Below are 20,619 nucleotides of genomic sequence, written 5' to 3' on the forward strand. Positions count from 1 at the left end.
GCCAGATCAGCTGATGCAGCACTCTATCACACTCCATCTTGGATAAAATATCTCTTTCATAACCTAGTGTTTTAGGGTAATCGTCCTATTGGAAAACAAACGACTGTACCAGTAAGTGCAAACCCGAATGGATAGCAGGCCACAGCAAAATACTGTTGTAGTCATGCTAGTTAAGTGTGCCCTCAAATTTGGCTGTCAAGAACAGAGTCACCAGCAAACACACCTCCTCCTCCATGCTTCACATTCAGGAACCATTCATTCACCCTTTATCTAACAAAGACAAGGCTTTGTTAAAGATTTGGACTCATGAGACTACAGCAGTGGAAAACTGTTTTAATTTCCATTTCTAGTGTTTCTTGGTGCAAGTCTTGTTCTAAACTAATGTTTTCTTTTCTGCATTAATTTTAATGGTATTGGAACCTACAAAAACAGTACTTTTTATTTTAAATATAAAATGTAATTAAAATACTTTTAAAAAATCAGATTTTTGCACTAATGCACAGATGCATCTCCATTATAATCTAATGCACATTTTAGTTCATATTTACTCAGTACTGTTACCTGGACAAATCTAGCAAAGTCTATGAAAACATTGTTTTTTAGGTTGAAGTAGAAGAATTGGAATGTTAACCTGAACATGTTGACTGCACCTCAGACCTCCTTATCCAGAATCACTACTGGACCTGAACATACAGTGAGGAAAATAAGTATTTGAACACCCTGCTATTTTGCAAGTTCTCCCACTTAGAAATCATGGAGGGGTCTGAAATTGTCATCGTAGGTGCATGTCCACTGTGAGAGACATAATCTAAAAAAAAAAAAAAAATCCAGAAATCACAATGTATGATTTTTTAACTATTTATTTGTATGATACAGCTGCAAATAAGTATTTGAACACCTGAGAAAGTCAATGTTAATATTTGGTACAGTAGCCTTTGTTTGCAATTACAGAGGTCAAATGTTTCCTGTAGTTTTTCACCAGGTTTGCACACACTGCAGGAGGGATTTTGGCCCACTCCTCCACACAGATCTTCTCTAGATCAGTCAGGTTTCTGGCCTGTCGCTGAGAAACACGGAGTTTGAGCTCCCGCCAAAGATTCTCTATTGGGTTAAGGTCTGGAGACTGGCTAGGCCATGCCAGAACCTTGATATGCTTCTTACAGAGCCTTACATGACTTTCTCCCATGACTCCTCTGGATCATCCAAATGGTCTTTTGCAAACTTAAGACGTGCCTGGATATGTGCTGGTTTAAGCAGGGGAACCTTCCATGCCATGCATGATTTTAAACCATGACCTCTTAGTGTATTACCAACAGTAACCTTGGAAACGGTGGTCCCAGCTCTTTTCAGGTCATTGACCAGCTCCTCCCGTGTAGTTCTGGGCTGATTTCTCACCTTCCTTAGGATCATTGAAACCCCACGAGGTGAGATCTTGCATGGAGCCCCAGTCTGAGGGAGATTAACAGTCATGTTTAGCTTCTTCCATTTTCTAATGATTGCTCCAACAGTGAACCTTTTTTCACCAAGCTGCTTGGCAATTTCCCCGTAGCCCTTTCCAGCCTTGTGGAGGTGTACAATTTTGTCTCTAGAGTGTCTTTGGACAGCTCTTTGGTCTTGGCCATGTTAGTAGTTGGATTCTTACTGATTGTATGGGGTGGACAGGTGTCTTTATGCAGCTAACAACCTCAAACAGGTGCATCTAATTTAGGATAATAAATGTAGTGGAGGTGAACATTTTAAAGGCAGACTAACAGGTCTTTGAGGGTCAGAATTCTAGCTGATAGACAGGTGTTCAAATACTTATTTGCAGCTGTATCATACAAATAAATAGTTTAAAAATCATATATTGTGATTTCTGGATTTTTTTTTTTTTAGATTATCTCTCTTACAGTGGACATGCACCTACGATGACAATTTCAGACCCCTCCATGATATCTAAGTGGCAGAACTTGCAAAATAGCAGGGTGTTCAAATACTTATTTTCCTCACTGTAAATCCCCACAGCTATGTTTTAAAATCTAGTGGATTTTGAAAAGCCTCATCAGAAGAGTGGAGCAGGTATACATACTCTGAAATGAGTCGTGCAACATGCACAGGTGGGCATGATGGTTAGGTGTCCCCAAACTTGCTAATTCAATGCTTAAAATACAATCCTCTGTTAGGTCGAAAAGAAAGTTTCAGTGTTTACATTTTAGATTTGCAGTGATTTTTAAATGAACAAATTGATCTCCCATTCTGAAGAAAAAAAAACAAAAAACAAACTATGATCTCACGTTTTTACTTAATGTTTTTACTTTAGCAGTACAGAAATCATGAGCTCCATCTGCTCAGCACAGTTCTCCCATTCATTAAAACACTGAGGACATTTTGCACAGGGCCCCTGCCAGGTCAATACTGCAGTAGACATTTGGTCCTTTTAAAGCAAAAAGAGATATAAAGGAAATCTAGGCCACGTTTCTCATGTTTTTAAGGAGCTCTTTCTCTCTGCTGCTGTAATAAGAGCACAGTGTTCAAGCAGCTTCATAGACTAACTTCAAAGAAAAGTCAGAAATCTTCATCAAATACATTTTGTGTACACTTTAGTGTTTAAAAAATTACCTCCAAAAGGCTTCTGCGGGGTGTAGAATGACTGAAAAACCGCTTTTAATGAAACAATACAGAGCAAAAGTTAGCTCTTCAAAAATCACTCTTGGCACTGTTATTGCTAATTTTTCAACATGGATGCAAATACAGACCCTAGAGGCATTTGGAAGGTAAAAATTATCACACAAACTAAAATGTGCAAAAAATGTTGGAGATAAATGTTAAGTATCTTTTCTGTTAACATATGATGTATGCATGACTGGTGGCCCAAGAATCACACACTGCCTCTAAACAGAGATGTAAAGGCAAAAGCTGCAAACTCCCCAAAACTCCGGTCCCTATTAACAGTTATTTAATTTATGTTATGTATGTATAGATATTCCTCATTTGTATAAATGTTTATATCATCAGAGTTTGGATAAGTATTGTTAAAGAAAGAAGTTATATAAATTTGGTGTTTTTGACACATCCCCTCCTTTTGCAAAGCAAGGTTTGGACATATTGCTAGCTACAGTGCAGTAACTAGTAAAAGCACCAATCTGTATGAATACAATGTACTGAATCTTAATGAGGTTGGCATTAAAAGCTGGTAATTGCAGCTTAAAATCAAGCAAACTTTACACCCCTGTTTGAGAGGGGATCTGTAAGTTTTCATACATAATTATAAAAAATACTTCTGCTTCTTTGTTTTTAATTCATTCGGTTTCTTGTGCCTTTATATCATTTGAGTACATTTGATGATTTGGCATCTTTGGACAAAATGCCCTCCCTGTGTGAACAGGGTAAAAAACACAATGATGGCAACTGGATACAGGACTTCAACCAACAATCAGTGCAATATGTCTCATAAACCTGATTATACAAAGCAGACCGCCTGGCCCATCTCCCCTTGTAAATGCTAAATCTGTAATTGTATACATGAAATTCCTTTCTGGAAAGAAAAAAAAAAAAACAAAAAAAAAAACATTTGATATAATCAACTAGACCATTTTGGTTACCACCCCCCCCCCCAAAATTTAATTTTTTCCTTTAAAGATTACCATCCTCTGAATATCTGATATTCAACAATGTTAAGAGCTCAGTTACTGGTCACCCCCTTCACCAAAGATGTCATTCTTCTTGCGTTCCATTTCAGCAAAGTCAAAGTCTGTGCCGGTCATACGTTTGTAGATATCTTTGATGTCATCACAGGTGGTCTCAAAGTGGGTTGTGGCATCGTAGGCACGAGAGATAAAGATCTGGGGTTAAAGAAAGATTATAGACAGTTTATTTAACTAGCAGGAGTTGCTAACTGGTAAAGAGTGGCCAAGCAGTATAATTTAGCAGTAATTTTTTTCGGTAAATAAAATACTGCCATTTGATGCATAAACCAACACAAAACAACAGTTTAATGACAAACCCTGGCAACTATATGTATTCTTTTTTTTTTTTTTAAGCAGCTCATCATACCTGAAACCTGCCAAATGGCAATTTATCAGAATTTTTACTGTTGAAAATAAACTATTTAAAGAATGTACAGAGACGTATTTGCTTATCCTCTTACATCAAATTGTAAATAAATGTGGCTAATCATTGCAGAGTCAATGGCACTAGTCAAAACTAATGTGAACCACTTTTGTGAACCAAACTATCCAATTTGGTGTAATGTGTCCACTTAAAGCCACAATCTAATGATTAAAAAGTTAAGCATTAAAAGAAAACTACTGCTTTCATTCAGTAATGCGAGTTGCCTATTCAAACTTTGCTAGGAAGAACATTTATATAACTCAATGTTTATCAATTTAATTTAAAATTCCCCGGCTCTATAGACCTATAGAACATATTAAATTTTTACTACTAAAAGAAGAGTAAACTGGCATACAATAATTTTATAAAATCAAAATTAAATAATGATGTTTAATCCGTTTAAAGCCCAAATTAAATTTCTAACACTCTAACCTGGCTTTCAGTTCCCAAGTCGGTTGGAGCATAGAGATCACTGATGCTCACAAATCTGTGGAAACACAAACAAGAGAAATTAAAAAACGGAAACATTTACTATTTTCTCTCATCATATATTATAATATTTCAGTATATTAAAATCACATATAAAACACATACTTCTGCTCGATAGGCTCCAGCAGGTCCAAAGCTGGTTTAATTTCCTTCTCAGGGTCGTTAGTCTCCACAGTGGTGCTTGCGATTGCGATGTATTTACCCTGTGCTGCCACGTTGTGTGCATAAGAGATCATGCACACGTAGATATCTACAACCAAGAACATTGTAAATTAGTCAAATGCAAGAGATGCATGAATGATTATATGACCTTCACTTCCTGTGTAGCCTTACCGTGCTTCCTGTTGACCTGGTTCTGAGGGATGATGATCTGGCAGGAGTTGGAGTCTGAGGTGTTTTTAATAGGATGGTTTAAGATGCAGATGGCTCTGATCACCTTGCCAACGACTTTGGCCCGGTCTGTGATGTAGCTGGGGTCGCAAATCAACTGTTTACAGCGGGCAATCTGAACACACACAAAGACGTACAGGTTTTAAACTTTACAATTTCCTCTATAGAAACAGTATATAAATTGTTCAGATTTGTATAAACTACAATGAACAAAAACAAAAATGCTGCACACGTAATAATCCAGAGATATGTTAATATACAGGTGCAGGTTCAGGCGTCTGTTAATCACTTGAGAGCAAATACTTCTGTAATGGCCAAATTTGATAAAAATATATATAAAATCTTTTTAAAGTGCCAATGGAGTGCATTCCATGCAGAGCTCCTCGCTATTCATTCTTTATACAAGTACGATTCTGTTTCACCAACACAAGCTTGGTTCTATATCAGCTTTCTGCATGAGTGCATTTTAAGATACCGTACACCATACACAGGTATTTGCAGCCTGTGCTACAACGTTAACTTCACATTTAGGAAATTTAGCAGACGCCCTTATCCAGATTAAAAAGTGCTTTGAAGTCTCCATTGATGAAAATATTAAAACTGGGTTGCAGACTAAGGATACCATCAAACTCAAACTCATTTGGGAGAATTATTTTAAATACATATAATAAACAGGGAAAATAAGTGCTAGTTTAAGTGGTTCAGAACGAGAACGAGGTAAGTCTCAGACTTTAACTGCACTTATAAAAAAGATTAATCGATTCTCTAAATCAATTTTGGGTGGACTTGGACAGTAAGAAAAAGTTGATTACCTTTTTAAATAAGTCATGGAAACTCTAGTGCTTTTCAGAATTAATTCCTCACCTCTCCCTCAGATTTGACGCCCACTATTTTGCCGTTCTCTACAATGATCTCTTCGATGGGCTTGTTGAGCATGTAGGTTCCTCCATAGATGGCGCTTAATCTGTAAAACGTACAAAGATATTTTCACATTGCTATACGGCTTCCAAAAGCACCAATCTAAAACCTCTTTGTATATGATAGATGAGAGGCTGACCTGGCAAAGCCCTGAGGCAGTTCTCCCAGACCATACAGTGGGTAAAGATAGGGGCTCTTCCCATATCTCGCCAAGGACTCACTGTACAACTTAATCCTATTTATTGAGTCTAGGCAGGGCTGATCCAGATAACTAGAGAGACAGCGAGGAAGAAAGAATCATCGCAACATACCATCAAAAGAAAACATCCAGCTTCCTGTTATCCACTCATTCACTGTGTAGGGAGTGAGATATCAGTGTGCAAAGGCAACTCACTCGTCTGTGCGGTAGAGAGCAATGGCATGGCCTGTGAAGTCAATCACATCCTGCCCCAGGTCGAACTTCTTGTAAACCTCACGCATGGTGGTCTTTTTGGGATCTACACCTTCCATCGTTTTGGGATCGTTCTCGTCAAAGTTGGCTACGAAAACCAGGAACTTCCGGAACCTTCTCTTCTCGAACAGCCCCATCAGGCCTAGTGAAAAGTATTGTATTGAAATGAGTGAGATGGAATAAAAGAACACCTGCTAATTAAGAGTGTAGAGGAACTGCAGTGTTCTTTACTTAAAACAATATAATTATAACCGCAATGCAGTCTCCCGAGTACAAAAAAAAGGGGAAGTAACACATTTTAAACTTTCGGAAACCAGCTTCAAGAAATCCCTGTGTTTGACGATAACATAAAAACACACACACACAAAATATTATAATAATTATTATAATAAATAAATTACATAACTATTGTAGACAAAAAAAAAAATTTTTTTTTCTCGTAGAGAAGCAAAAGTGTATTTTCTGTGTGTAAAACATTCAAGATATGTTAATTATATATTTTAGTGGTAGAGAAAAGTATGCATAAATGATATACGATTTATTTAAAATATTCCTTAAGAATAAAGTTGTGTAACTATGTTTTCATAGTTTCATAGACATTAGGTTACTATAAGACCTGCTGAATATGAAAAAAGTAATTTTTAAGAACCCTACTCTCTAGACGAAAAACAAACACAAACAAAAGTAGCAGACATACATGATGTCCAATCTTATACCAAAATATTCTGTCTACATTCACAAAGATTAAAGAAATAACTTTGATTAGGTGACTCCAGATCAACAGAACAACATACTGGACGCTAGAGCCTCGGTCTCGGTGGAGGGCACTTTGTAAATGTTGCCCTTCTTGTAGACGAAGCTGCCCTCGATCACTTTGAAATCCAGGTAACGTGTCACCTGGGTGATGAGCAGCATGCGCACAAGCTGACCTAAAACACACACACAAAACCAAATAAACCTTTCTAATACATTAATAAGATGAATGATCAATGTTACAGAAACATTATTAAAAAATTACCATTTCCATTTCATCACTTGGACATTAGTATGATCGTGTGTCTGAGGCGTGAGTATTAGTGAGATATCACAAGTGTTATATTACAACTGATTGCTAGGCAACAGAATCAGCAGAGAATTAAAGCTTGAAGCATTTGCCAGACAATATACAGATCATGAATGCATTTTCTTTTTCGGCTATTGCTATAATTCTTTGACATTGCGTTGTTCTTACCGTTTGCCATGAGGAACTTGGGGATGAGGTCCACGTTCCAGTCACGACCTTTCCCCATGGACTCAGGAGGGGAACCGGGCAAGCTGAAGCGCTTGTACAGCTGAAAGAGGAAGGAAGCGCTTTATAATCATTGCTTACATTAATAATTTATTTCAGAAGAAAGCTAGGAATACTAAAAACCCACTCATACAAAATTATAGTTTATTATTTAGGGAAATAATCAGTGCGGTGAGGAATCTTACACTTTTATCAAGTCTTAAAGTATTGTTCCTTGTATACATCAGTGGTCAGTGTCAATGTTAATTACATTGATTTTTTATTAAACACTGGCATGCTGTTTTATGCATTTATAGTTAGAATCACTGTGCGATGTCTGCAAGACAAATTAGCTCCTATTATCATAGAAGATAAAAGTCTCTCACCAGCTTCTTTTTAATTTCTCACTTTAGGCTAAACTATACCTCTGAAGACAACAAATGCAAATCATAATAAATTTGTCCTTCATAGAATATGGTGCTCTTTGAGAGTAGAGGTTGCAAAAGTTCATTAAAAAAACGCCTTAAATCGAATTGTGTTTACAGAAAAGGAAAAATTCATTTGGAGGTTGTGTACAATACAACCAGGGACAATCTATAAGGGTACCATGTAACACTTTGGATAACATGCAAGTTGCCTTTAAATGTTTTTGATCACGCTGATGGACTTACATCCTCCAGAGGGGTAATGGAAGCACTCTCTCCTCCGTAGTAAGAGTTCCTGTCCATGTGCAGGACCTTCTTTCCCTTCACAGACATGATCCCTGACAGGATGCATTCCTGTGTGAAACACAAATCCCAAGAACACCATGTTTACACACACACACACACACACACACACACACACACCGGTAAACAGACAGAGCAGCATATTCTGAGAAAAGGTGAGAGGAAAGGAGCTTATACACAGTGATGCTCATCTATATCAGGGCTGCATTTACCAAGGAAAAATGTGTGAAAATTATGAGTACTACGCCTGTCTTGTGTGACTTTGGATCAGCCATGTTTGGATTATCTTTTGCAATCAGATCTCTTCCAATGGCATTCAAGCGCACAAACATCTCAATCACGCCTGCCCAAGCGTCCTAAAACAACCCTCAGAGTCCTGAACAAACAGTTAAAGCGCTCTATTGCATAGCATTACTCACATTTCTATACTTTAAACTGCCATACCATAAGCTGGTACTCAGAATTGGTCAGGTCCGGGGGATCTTACTATTTGACTGTTAAAGAAACGTGTAGTGTCCAAAAGCAGAGCCTTTGGAAAAGCATAGTGAAGTACAATTCTTTTTAGAGGTGTTACAGCATTGGCACATAATTATTCAATCCCTCCTTTTATGGCTCACATCTGGATGACCACAAGAAGTCAAATAAGTTATATAAAAAATAAAAAATAAAGTAGGGAAAAAACAAAAGCGCCCATGCTTACCCGCCTCCTGAACCCATAATGCGATTAACTAGTTATAGAGATCATGTGATGAAGCGGACTTTATACGGAGTGTGCGGATTGTCACAACATACCTGCTTGCTAACTTCAGTCATATTCAGACGCACGGCTGGTATGCAAACGAGAGCCAGATGATTCCTCTAAAAAGGAAATGAGCAAGGCCGCAGCTCTGAGCGCTGCTTAAAAATGCTAAATTCAAGCGTTTCTAGATAAAAAAGGCCTGAGAGAAATGCTGCTACAGCGGTCCATCAGAGAAAAAGCAGACTGAACTCCACTTTGGAATAGAAGTGCATGTTGTTCTTGGTTTCATTCCCTACCAGAAGATCCCAAGCCCCAATCCCATGAATACAGGCCAATTCCTCATCCTAAAATACAGCTACGCCCTTGAACACACCACCAGCCTCCACCACCACAAGTACTCATTTATAATTGCTTGCTCTCTTTTCTGTTCTTTGTGCCTAGAAATGCAATGCAGCTGCAATTACAAAGTTTCAAATAAATATCGATCTTTGTGTCTATGAAGCGGGCTTAAAGTGTAACTCCAATCTAAAGCAATGTGCTCCATTACACAGAATTAGAAAATCAATGTAGGACGATTTGAAATGGATGCTTTATTTAAGATTCAACAGGCAAAAACCAAAGGTGTGTCTCAGAAATCGTGTATTTGCATAACTTTAGTCTTACCAGTGTTCACAGTGAAAAATTCAGCAAAATATACCCTAGTGCAATATTGTTTACATTTCTGTTACTGATTTGCAACAATAATATGTTAAACATTTCATGTTTACATATAATCCCTGATAATGTTCTGTTCCAGCAGCGTAATACTAGTGGATATGTTGAGGTGCTTTGTGTAAATTCTGTTTAGTAGCCATTACATCAGGTATTACATACTTGCATACATAATTTAAGAATCTGCTACATAATGTGTCATGCGAGACACGGGTTTAGATCACAGTCAGTGATTACACATGCATATTACACCTCTGTCTTACATCTGTTGTGATCATTTTGTACGTTTTTCTTCCCTAAAAGCATCAGAATGTACAAGTGCACCTGCATTAAATACTCTACTGGAACAGAATGTTCAATTTAGATAGAGCACAGTTACAACTACAGTTTAAATACATGTTTAGGTTACATGTCTATGATTAAAAAATAATAATTTAATTACTTAATATTGTCCTATTGAGCTGTAATTTTTAGTTATTTCTTATCACGTGTTATTTGCATAATGTTTTCTCTCGAGGTTATATAAAAAAATTAATAAAAGGCATCAAGTTATAGTTTTAATTGTTAAATCACTCATTTAAAAGGGCTAATAAAACCGTTCTGCATTCGAACCACATTAAAACACATTTTCTTCTAAAGACAGAAAAGGGCACACTACAGGCTCATGTCCAACACTTTATGGATTACAATCCCTATAATAAAACAAGCTCTGGTGTCCTAGACATGGAGGGATCATGTGTACAAGGAGATAATGTTATGCAGGAGGAACCTTCTTGCAGTGGTGCTTTTGTTTCTGGAGAAGTTAAATGTTAACTGAACTGCAGTTAAAATATAAATCACGAGTCCATTCGATACACGCCTGCCGTTTTTAGTCATGTGAAGAAGAAAAATGTGATGCTGTCTCAGGTAGACTGACATTTTGACACCCCTTTTGATGGTGCTGGCTGCCTGCTGAGCCTCAGATATGTGCCTGTCTGACTGTCAGCCAGTCCTAAATGTCAGCATGCTGTCACAATTCTGCCAAGGCTTGCCGGTTCGAAAAAATGCCGTTTCTCTGTCGTTTTTTTTCTTGAACAGCTCAACACTCGCCTCAGACTTTCTTCGGTGATGACTCAGTTCATCCCACTCACTGGAGTTACAGACAAACGGCATTCTGTTATACATTTGTATGATCCACAAGCGCCAATCACTTCAGATTGAATTTTGCAAAAGAGGAGAAACTAAGAGTCGATACAGGAATGAACACACTGAAAGGGCTTTTCGGGAAACACTGAAGAAAAAAAACAAACAACAGCCAAAATATTCCCTTAAATAACAATGTAATTAGACTGCGAGTTTAATTGAATTTATTCGTGCTTAGTAAACAAACCAGGCTGAAGTCAATGCATCACAGATTCTACTTTGCAGAACCAAATACGTGTCACACTTTCGGTTCCTTGTCGTTACATGGCTGTGCCTCTTTCCGAGTACTACTGAGACTACTAAACAGAGCACCTAGAGCAAACGCTTCATTCCCAACTTCCTCTTTCCTGAATATCACTCAGGCTTTTGTCATTCGCACATTCAGATTCAAAACGGCAACAATGGAACATGCAATCAACTAACAAGGCTATGTCTTTATTATTATTATTATTATTATTATATGAGCATCTGATGTCTGTTCATGCTGTTTCTATTATAATAAAGAGCAAATCAGGGTTGTTTTTTTGTGAGTTTGTTTAAACCATATGTTGTGTTCCTGTGCATGAGCAAAAAAAAAAAAAGTAAAAATAAATCTTATTTTTCAGTGCAAAACTCAAACCCCATATGAACCTGACAGGAATTTCTACCCAACCTAACAGTAAAGCAAACACACACACACACACACAGCACTGCAAAACTCTGATACTAAGCATGATTTAAAAAATCGATAATGACTTAAAATGGTTAAATCGCATCACATCCAATTTGACACGGTGCCCACTCAGATCTAATGTAATGTGATATGGACTGATTTGACACGGCCTATCTTGCACGTGAGATCTAAACTTGCAGGAAACGTAGTAGCCTCTAAACACTAAAAACAGATGCATGTAAAGCTGTACTTGTGTAGTGTATGTAGTAGTTGTGTAGCAGACTATTCCACTGATAACACCTTGCAATATAACATGTGCCTGCAAATTCACCTGTGATCTATTCATAAAGATTAGCCGCCTGCCATCTTATAACAACCGAACGGTTAGTGCACAGATATCAAAAACATTATGAAACGTTGGATCAGAAACATCTACTCCACATCACGAGGGCAGCACTGTGGTGCACACCGTCTAGGTTTCCTCTGGGTTCTCTGGTTTCATTCCACCTCAGAAATATGTTGGTAGAGGAACTGGTTAGTCTAAACGGTATGTCTGGTGCACTTATTCTCATTAAGAGGGTGTACTCCCATTTCAGACACAGTGTTCCAGGCATGCACTGCAGATCATCCTGAGCAGGGCACTGATGATGATGATGATGATGATGACGACATATCCGGTCTATATCAGGCTGCAAAGTATTTTCTGGCCAAGCTTGATGTTTTATGAAGTCGGAAATTAGGTTTCTGTCATTTCAATTTCAGACACACACAAGACGACGTGGATTCCTAAACAAGTGTGGATGAGGAGTCCAGCCTCGATAAAAATGAGGGTGCGGCTGTTTACTAAAGCTTATTAAACAATTCATTTGGTTTCCGCTATCAACCCTGCAGTGACATAACTCCAAATAAATCAATGGAACCTGAGAAATCAATCTTCTTTAATAAAATTTGTTAGCTGTATGAAATAAAGGCGACGGAGGCGAAAAGGTTAGCTAATCTAGCTAATACACACTTGACATGCGCGAGCTACTTCGTGTGTACTTGTTCACCCCAAACGCTAATTATATATCAAACAATAAAACTAACAACAACAAAAAAAATATTTCTTTACGACTTAAATGTAGTCATGCGTGCAATCTGGGTAGCGCAGGAAAACATTACAAAGCTAATCAGCTACCTAAACAGCTCACTATATTAATAATTAATACCTAGCCCTATTATCTTACTAATTCAAAAAGTATTTCCCATATTGGAATCTTTTTATTATATATAAATATATATTGCAAAGATGCAATATATATAGTTGTTTGCAATATATATGCAAACATTTATTACAGTCGTCAAGTGAATAAAAAAAATCAGCTAGCAAACCGGAAAAACAGAGGCTAAGCATACGGTTGTCGCAACTTAGCAAGGCGAAGTCACTAAAAAAGCAACCAAGTTAGCAAGAAAAAAAAAACGCCCCATATGCCAACCTGCTCTTTATTAATCATATAAACATTGCACAACCAACAAATCATTAAGAAAACCATAGATAGTGGGCGTGCAATGTATTATAATGATAAAAAATACGAGTTAACTAGCGAGCTAAGCAGCTAGCTGAGGATTCAGGCTTAGCCATTTTGGTACAAAGACAAACTAATTGCAGAAAAGTGCAGAAACTAGTTTGTTTTTTTGTTTTTTTATGAAAATGTATGAATACCGTAAGTCCAGTTCCCAAAACGATAACGTCGTATTCTTCATTCATTTTTGCAGCACGAGTGTAATCCGCTGTTGCTATGTGTCGGGCCTGAAGAAGAAAATGGAGATCAGCGCCAAAGCTGGAAATGAAAGAAGCTGGGGAACGTCAAACAGACTGGATGACCGGCATGGGAGGGGCCTGCGTGCGCGCGCGTGCGTGCGCGTGCATGTGGAAGGGGCCTTCTGTGATGTCCACGGCTATAGAAACCATCAACATTATAGAAAAACGCAGTTTATTAAAACCCAGGTATCTACTGCAGCGAGAATAAATGCCATTGCCAAAACAAGAAACCCATTAAACACAATTCAACTAGCCTCTGCAGCCAAAGCTGTGCTGCCTGCATACATCATTTCTATGAGAAGATATTAGTCTCATAACATGACCCCGGATTTTCCATGCAGAGCAAACTAATGAATCTTTTTTCAGCTTCCCCCATTAGGTGTCGTCACAGCGGATCATCTGTCTCCATACTCCCTGTCCATACTCTTCCTGGTCTTCTTTTCCGCCTTCCTGGTGGCTCCATCTTCAGCATTCTCCTACCTCATACCCCATGTCCCTCCTCTGCACATGTCCAAACCATCTCAACCTCACCTCTCTCACCTTGTCTCCAAAATGTCCTACATGCGCTGTCCCTCTAATTTACTCATTTCTAATCCTGTCCATCATCGTCACTCCCAATGAAAACCTTAACATCTTCAGCTCTGCTACCTCCAGCTCCACCTCCTGTCTTTTACTGCCACTGTATCTAAACCATACAACATCGCAGGTCTCACCACAGTCCTATAAACTTTCCCTTTCACTCTTGCAGATACTCTTCTATCACAAATCACTTCTGCTATCACTCTTCTTCACCCACTCCACCCTGCCTGCACTCTTTTCTTTACTTCTCTAACAAACAACTGAATATCGGTAATATATAGGATCTCTACCCATATTCTGCATTACTCCCAGTTACAGTTTCTTTGTACTTTTTCTGCAAAAAAAAAAAAAAATGTATAATCGTGTTGATTAGACTCAGGGACGGGGGTATGAGAATGATTTTGACGTCACTGGTTTTTTGCTTCACCCCAACTTAAACAGGTGGTAGTTTAATAAAAGGTACAGAAACAAACATTTCCACACAAAAGTGTTCGGTTTATTTCAAATACATTCGCACAAATGATAACTATAATTTAACATGATTTATCTGGATAGCTTTTTGTTAAAGCTCTGGTTCCTCAGTCGTCTCGAACACTTTGGTTACGTCTGGTTTCTTGGCGTGCTGTCTGGCTCTAGTGCCTGTACTGTCTGCTGTGTCTGCGAGTCCAAGCTGCAGCAGGGTCCTCGCTGTGATCGCATGCTGCCCGATGCATGCCATGTGTAAAGCTGGGGATTAAAGAACAGAGAATGATTTAAAGTCCAACAATAACCACTTTGCACATACATGTATGAAATTCAAACCTTCTCTGCAAACTTATCAGCAAAAGTAAATAAAAGCTTATAGGACTCAACATAGTTGTAGAAGGCTATGCTGCTTGGACTTATGACTTAATGCCTTTATTCACAGACATCTGGTTATCTGGTGGTCCAGAACTCAATGATCAAGCTGAACCAGGATTTAGCTTGTTGTCAGTAGGAACACAGTTGTATGAATGTTTGCATGCTGAGCACATGAAAGATACTAAGTACTTGTGTTCTCATGGTAAAGCAAGTTTCACTTCCAGTGTTGTCCTTCTGAATGATAAACTGTGACAGCCTAAATTAAACACCAGACTGTTCATGTCCTTAAAAACCAAAATGAATTCATTTCTTTTTCTCTAAGCTGGTTTAATATCCCTGTGAACTAAAGAAAATAAATTTGCATGACAAACAGTGATCAAACTCCATTAAAACCAGAAGTATCTAGCACATCCCGACACATTTCTTCAGATTCAGAAAATTGAAATACAACTGAAAAAGGAAGAGAAAGAAAACTAAATATTATGCACGTGTGGATGAAAATTAAAACAAATCCAAACCTTATCAAAATTTGGCACCAAAAGAGGAACAGAAAACATGGGATAAAAAAATAAAAAGAAGAGGAAAGACCAAATAGAGAAAAACAATACAATTGGAAGAAAAAGCTGGCAAATTTTTAATAATTTAAGATAAGATTACCGAACAAGTATAACAATTAACAATTATAATTACCAAACAACCTAAGTGTGAAAACTTTATACCTGACCGTCCTTTCTTATCCCTAGCGTGAAGATCGGCACCTAACTGCAGCAGGGCTTTTATGGTGTTTGTGTGACCTTCCTGAAAAATACACCAGACCAGAGGGTGAGATAGACATTGTAAATATTTCCATTTCATATAGAAATCTGTCCATTATTTCAGACCTTAGCTGCGTAATGAAGCGCTGACAGCTCCAATGCTGTGGCTCTCACATTAACATCAACGCTAAGCTCATGTATGAGGAAATGCAGTGCCTCATCTTGGGCTGTTACAGAGGCCTGGTGTAGTGGCTGTGCTCCCAGAATATCTACAGCAGTTGGACAGGCCTGTTTTGAAAAACACACACACACACACACACACACACACACACACACACACACACACACACATTTAACAAACTATATTATTAAGTAATTAAGGCTCAGCTATATTTACCAGTCATATTGTGCATTACTTGGTGCTTCTCCAGCAGCAGCTTGGCTACACCCAGATGTCCATTTCTTACAGCATCCATGAATGGTGTTACTCCACAGCTGTCTTTCTCATCAGGCTTATAATCACATCTGGATAAGACAAATGAATTCTGTTGGTTTTCGCTTTAGTTTTCAAACACAATGAAGGGAGATACAAACCAAAACACAAAACCTAACTGTATGTTACATTCAATTGTCACACAAATTTAAATCACAAGTAATGGCCGCTCTGATAGCCGCTCTGATAGTAGAGACATTTTTTATTCCTTACAATAGGCCTTTTTGGTAGCAGTGTTATCACAATATATATTAATTTGTCTATACAGGTAGTCGAGACATAGCCTAGTCTATCCAGGAGTCTTAAAGATTGGTGATCACTATGGGATAGTATATTGTAATTTGTTAATAATTGCACGAATAACAGTACATTAATTTAGCAAAACAGAGCAATTTACAGTATCCTACTGTATAAACTATACAGTATAGATGTATGTGGCAGGGGGCGTGTTGAAGAGCGTTAAGTGCTGGTTCACGAGTGAAGGGTGGAGCATACGCTGCTACGTGCATCTAGGGACGTACCAGTGCCAAATGGATCCCACTACATGTGTGGAGTTTTGACATTGGACCTCCTGGAGTGTTTAAAGGCTCTGGCATGGAGAAGCTGGTGCTGATCTGTGATGATCACAAATGTTGAGCTCAGTAGCTCCTAGTTTTATAACCATAAAGACTGTAGAAGACTGTAGAAGATCATTACTTATAATCTTATACTCCAGTACTCATGTTAGTTCTCAATCTCCAGTGTTTTGTTTGTTGAAAGATTTATGAGCAAATTCTTGATGTCACCCAAATGATGATGGGTTCCCCTTTTGAGTCTGGTTCCTCTCAAGGTTTCTTCCTCATATCATCTAAGGGAGTTTTTCCTTGTCACAGTCGCCACGGCTGCTCATCAGGGATAAATGCACACCGTTCACCTTGACTGTTGATTTCTGTAAAGCTGCTTTGAGACAATGTCTGTTGTGAAAAGCGCTATAAAAAAACTTAACCTGACTTGACTTGACGTTTGCCTGGCACGCAAAACAATTTTGTCGTGTCGCTATCGTCATCATAAGATCAAAAAATCATAAGTCGAACCATCGTAATTCTGGGACCATCTGTATTGTGCAACCTTAAAACACCTCATGCTGAAGGGAATATTCACTATAAGCCACTGACCTCTCAAGAAGAATCTTGACAACTTCCAGACAGCCGTGAATAGCTATAACAAAAAGTTATTAAAAAATGGTTAGCATATTACATTTATTAGGCAAGTTTTACAATGCAGGTGGTAGTTTTATTTTTATTTAAGAGTAATCATAATTAATCACACTAGATCATAGGGTAACCGCATCAAATCAAATGCTTCATGATCTTCATTTTATACCTGCCTAAACATTATAAAGGAGTATTCCAATAAGCATTGGCTGACATTAAGAATTATTTCCTCAATACTGATTTATGGAGGTATACACAGTATTGGACACTATAGCAGCAGGGAGATGATCAAGTCCCAGCTGAAGCAGAGGATAAATCACCAAGAACAATCAGGTGTTGATCGTGTACATTCATTGTATCTATGTGTTCTCTTTCTTCAGTAGATTGCCAGACTGCAGAGAGACCAAGCTGACCTTATTTGTCCTGACCGTAGCGAGGATTAAGTTGAACTTTAGGGACGGGGTTAAATACTTATAAGGCCTGGCATAGTTTCAATCTTTCCTTCCCCTCACCTCCTGTATCCTCCATCCTCAGCTGAATCAGTGGGGTTGACAGAGTTACATTGTGTAGTTTTTTCCTGACATTGCAACTAAATTCACATAACTGTTTATTTCCCCCAATAGAATGATGAAACTTGGCAGGGACTGTGATATCCAAATCTATGTCTATTTATTTTCTCTTAGTTCAGAATGGATTGTCTGCTGCATGAGACACACAACCACTACTGCAATACCAGCAGTATGTAGAGGAGTCCGGCGTGTCTTGCTCTCTGTCCTCCACACATCTGGCCTGCTGTGCAGAAGGTGCTCTATGACAGCTGGATCGCCCTCTCTGCATGCAATGTGGAACGAGTTCCAGCCATCTTTATTCTGCAAGGTCGGATCAGCACCATGGTCCAGAAGCACTCTGATAACCTCGAGATTACAGCGTGTGCAGGCCATCATAAGAGGGGTCCTGAAATTAAAATGTTTTAAATAAAATTCTAGGTTTGTATATATCGATCATTTACCAATAACACAATGTCTCAAAGTCTTCCATTCCTGTTATAACAATTTGCCAGCAAGTTAAATTCTTACTGAGCAAAGAAATGACATATTTTTATGTTTATTGTTATACCTAAAATTGTAAAGAGGCCACAAAACAACTTTTTGTTATCTCTGATGTTACAGTAGCAAAAAATATTAGCTTCCCCCACCAGCCTTTTCTGTTTTCTTTTTCATAATACAAAAACAATTCATTTGTCTTGATACTGAAAACGCACATGACACACATTGATCACTTACTGATTTGTAATACATGATAGAAACACATAATGAAAACATTTCAATATTTCATTTCATGCATTATTATCATCACAAGTCAAGTATGTTATAGAATAATAATTCAGCAACACCATGTTATAATTAGGCAGTGGTGGAAGAAGTACAAAAAGCATGTACTTGAGTAAAGTAAAAGTAGAAGTTGAGTAAAAGTGCTGCCATTAAAATTTTACTTGAGTAAAAGTACAAAACTATTTCCCTTCAAATGTACTTAAGTACCCAAGTACTATTATTTATTATGGCTATAATTGTCATTTTTGTTGTCTTATTGTCATTTTTATTACAGACTTTTGCTTAATCAACTAAAACACTATAATGTTTCTTTTTTTTTATTAATGAGTCAAACACTGATTATTATAAAATTAAATATCATGAACTATATTTTCAACAACTTCAAAAAAAGCGTGCAAACAAGGCCACGTGTGTGTGTGTGTGTGTGTGTGTGTGTGTGTGTGTGTTTCTTCCATCATGTACTTCTCTCTAAATGTTTTGCTTGATGATGAACTGATGATCAACAGTATGTTTGTGATGATGCCCTGGGTGAACCACGCCATGGTTTCAGTTTCAGCTCCTCTCTGCTTCAGCTGATATATTTTACAGAAAATATTAAGGATTTTAAAATGCAGCAACACTGTGTTTTAATTAGGATTACAGTGATTGGTGTTGATATTAATAATAATTAATAATAATAATTTTCTCGCTGAATGGGTTTTATTAACAGTGGCACTTATTAAAATATAAGGCAAAAATCAACGCCTCCTTCGAGCCGGATTCGAACCAGCGACCTAAGGATGTCAGCTTTTCCTCTACAGTCCTCCGCTCTACCAACTGAGCTATCGAAGGGCATGACAACTATTCCTGAATTCAGCCAATTTGACACTTTAAATGAGTCATTTACATGATTCGAAGCATATAAATTATCGATTAAGAAATGACTCGTAATTGTTTTTTTTTTTATATATATCTACATAGTAGTTCCTCTGACAACGTACTTCAAACTAAAACTTTTTTTAATCTATTCTTTGTTTAATGGAAAAAAAAGAACGACATCAGGTCATAATATCGGCAATTTTGTCCCGTTTGAAAATTGCGGTTCAAGAGTCGATTCTTTTAATTGAGCTGAGCCAAAATGATTCGACTCGCTGGAAACTTGCGAGTCGAATTCCTATCGCTAGTAGACGTAAAGTAATAAAGAAACCAGGTTTATACAGCGTTGGAAAATCTCTACAAGGATTAACTTACCAGTCTGCCTTTTTTAGGCAGTCAACTTTTGCTCCATTGTCGATAAGGTAGCGAACACATTGGTCGTGACTCATGGAAGCAGCTTCATGTAAAGCTCGCTTGTAATCATTATTGTATAACTCAATATCCACGTTTAAATCCTCAACGAAATACTTTACAATGTCCAAATGTCCATGTCGGGCAGCATAATGCAGCAGAGTGTCTCCTGATTTGCCTAAATGTGCATTTATAAAGGATTTAATTTCACTCGCTTGCTCTATTTGCGTTCTAATCTGACACAGATGTCCTTCCTGAGTCAATTTGATTAAGAGCTTGAATATGTTCTCATCCGCCATTTTAGAGTTGAAGACTTAAGACTAAAACGTTATTATAATTAAAATAAACACAAGTTTTCTGCTTGGATTTTTTTTATATATATATTTTGCGTATCTATAAGTGAAGCTAGCAGCAAGCAACCTCCCACAGGGGTGAGAAAAAATGGCCTCAAATCTCTTCTCACAATAAACCAGTAGGGTTGGGAGAATGAAGAGTCCTCTGTGATGACGTTATACTTTATTTTATTTTGTTTTTTGTTGTTGTTCGTCGTTTGTTTTTTACATACTGACCTATGTTTTATTTTTTTATGAATATGTATTAAATTATTAGCGCATTCTATTACTTTAATAGCTTTTTATTGGGTGTGCAGCTTTCAGTAGTGTATGTTTATGGTAGAGTTTCGGTTTAATCATAATTCAGTCATCATGTGTTGCCAGAATCAAAGGAATCTGCCTTTAGGCCTTCA

The 20,619-nt window shown here is 37.7% G+C and overlaps 2 protein-coding genes and 1 non-coding gene across 3 annotated transcripts; all 3 read right to left on the bottom strand.

The window, feature by feature from the left end:
- Positions 1-2,262: 2,262 nt before the first annotated feature.
- On the bottom strand, positions 2,263-13,475 carry gdi2 (GDP dissociation inhibitor 2). Its single transcript, XM_046873428.1, has 11 exons — positions 13,319-13,475; positions 8,276-8,383; positions 7,569-7,668; positions 7,132-7,266; positions 6,281-6,479; positions 6,026-6,157; positions 5,833-5,932; positions 4,912-5,083; positions 4,684-4,828; positions 4,522-4,576; positions 2,263-3,821 (listed from the first exon to the last, which is right to left on the bottom strand). Exons 1-11 carry the CDS (start codon positions 13,361-13,363, stop codon positions 3,666-3,668), a joined length of 1,347 nt encoding a protein of 448 aa, XP_046729384.1. The 5' UTR covers positions 13,364-13,475; the 3' UTR covers positions 2,263-3,665.
- A 995-nt stretch (positions 13,476-14,470) lies between these two features.
- On the bottom strand, positions 14,471-20,333 carry ankrd16 (ankyrin repeat domain 16). Its single transcript, XM_046874391.1, has 7 exons — positions 19,839-20,333; positions 18,011-18,231; positions 17,239-17,281; positions 16,008-16,116; positions 15,718-15,879; positions 15,556-15,634; positions 14,471-14,722 (listed from the first exon to the last, which is right to left on the bottom strand). The coding sequence occupies exons 1-7, from the start codon at positions 20,171-20,173 to the stop codon at positions 14,559-14,561; spliced, it is 1,113 nt and encodes a 370-aa protein (XP_046730347.1). The 5' UTR covers positions 20,174-20,333; the 3' UTR covers positions 14,471-14,558.
- Positions 19,354-19,439, bottom strand: trnay-gua. The gene is given in 2 exon segments: positions 19,354-19,389; positions 19,403-19,439. It is a non-coding gene; the product is annotated as a tRNA-Tyr (tRNA).
- Positions 20,334-20,619: the final 286 nt, after the last annotated feature.

Source organism: Silurus meridionalis, chromosome 18 (assembly GCF_014805685.1).
Source record: "Silurus meridionalis isolate SWU-2019-XX chromosome 18, ASM1480568v1, whole genome shotgun sequence".
Lineage (NCBI taxonomy): Eukaryota > Metazoa > Chordata > Actinopteri > Siluriformes > Siluridae > Silurus > Silurus meridionalis.

What these genes read in the sequence shown, in the direction of transcription:
- ankrd16 (XM_046874391.1), bottom strand. Translation starts at nt 20,173, where the DNA reads ATGGCGGATGAGAACATATTCAAGCTCTTAATCAAATTGACTCAGGAA. An exon ending in GTCAAGATTCTTCTTGAGAG is followed by an intron (nt 16,117 to 17,238) that starts GTCAGTGGCTTA and finishes TGTCTTATCCAG; the next exon opens with ATGTGATTATAAGCCTGATG. An exon ending in TGCTGCTGGAGAAGCACCAA is followed by an intron (nt 15,880 to 16,007) that starts GTAATGCACAAT and finishes TTTTCAAAACAG; the next exon opens with GCCTGTCCAACTGCTGTAGA.
- gdi2 (XM_046873428.1), bottom strand. Translation starts at nt 13,363, where the DNA reads ATGAATGAAGAATACGACGTTATCGTTTTGGGAACTGGACTTACG. An exon ending in CTGGAGCCTATCGAGCAGAA is followed by an intron (nt 4,577 to 4,683) that starts GTATGTGTTTTA and finishes GTGTTTCCACAG; the next exon opens with ATTTGTGAGCATCAGTGATC. An exon ending in ACTTGGGAACTGAAAGCCAG is followed by an intron (nt 3,822 to 4,521) that starts GTTAGAGTGTTA and finishes CTTTAACCCCAG; the next exon opens with ATCTTTATCTCTCGTGCCTA.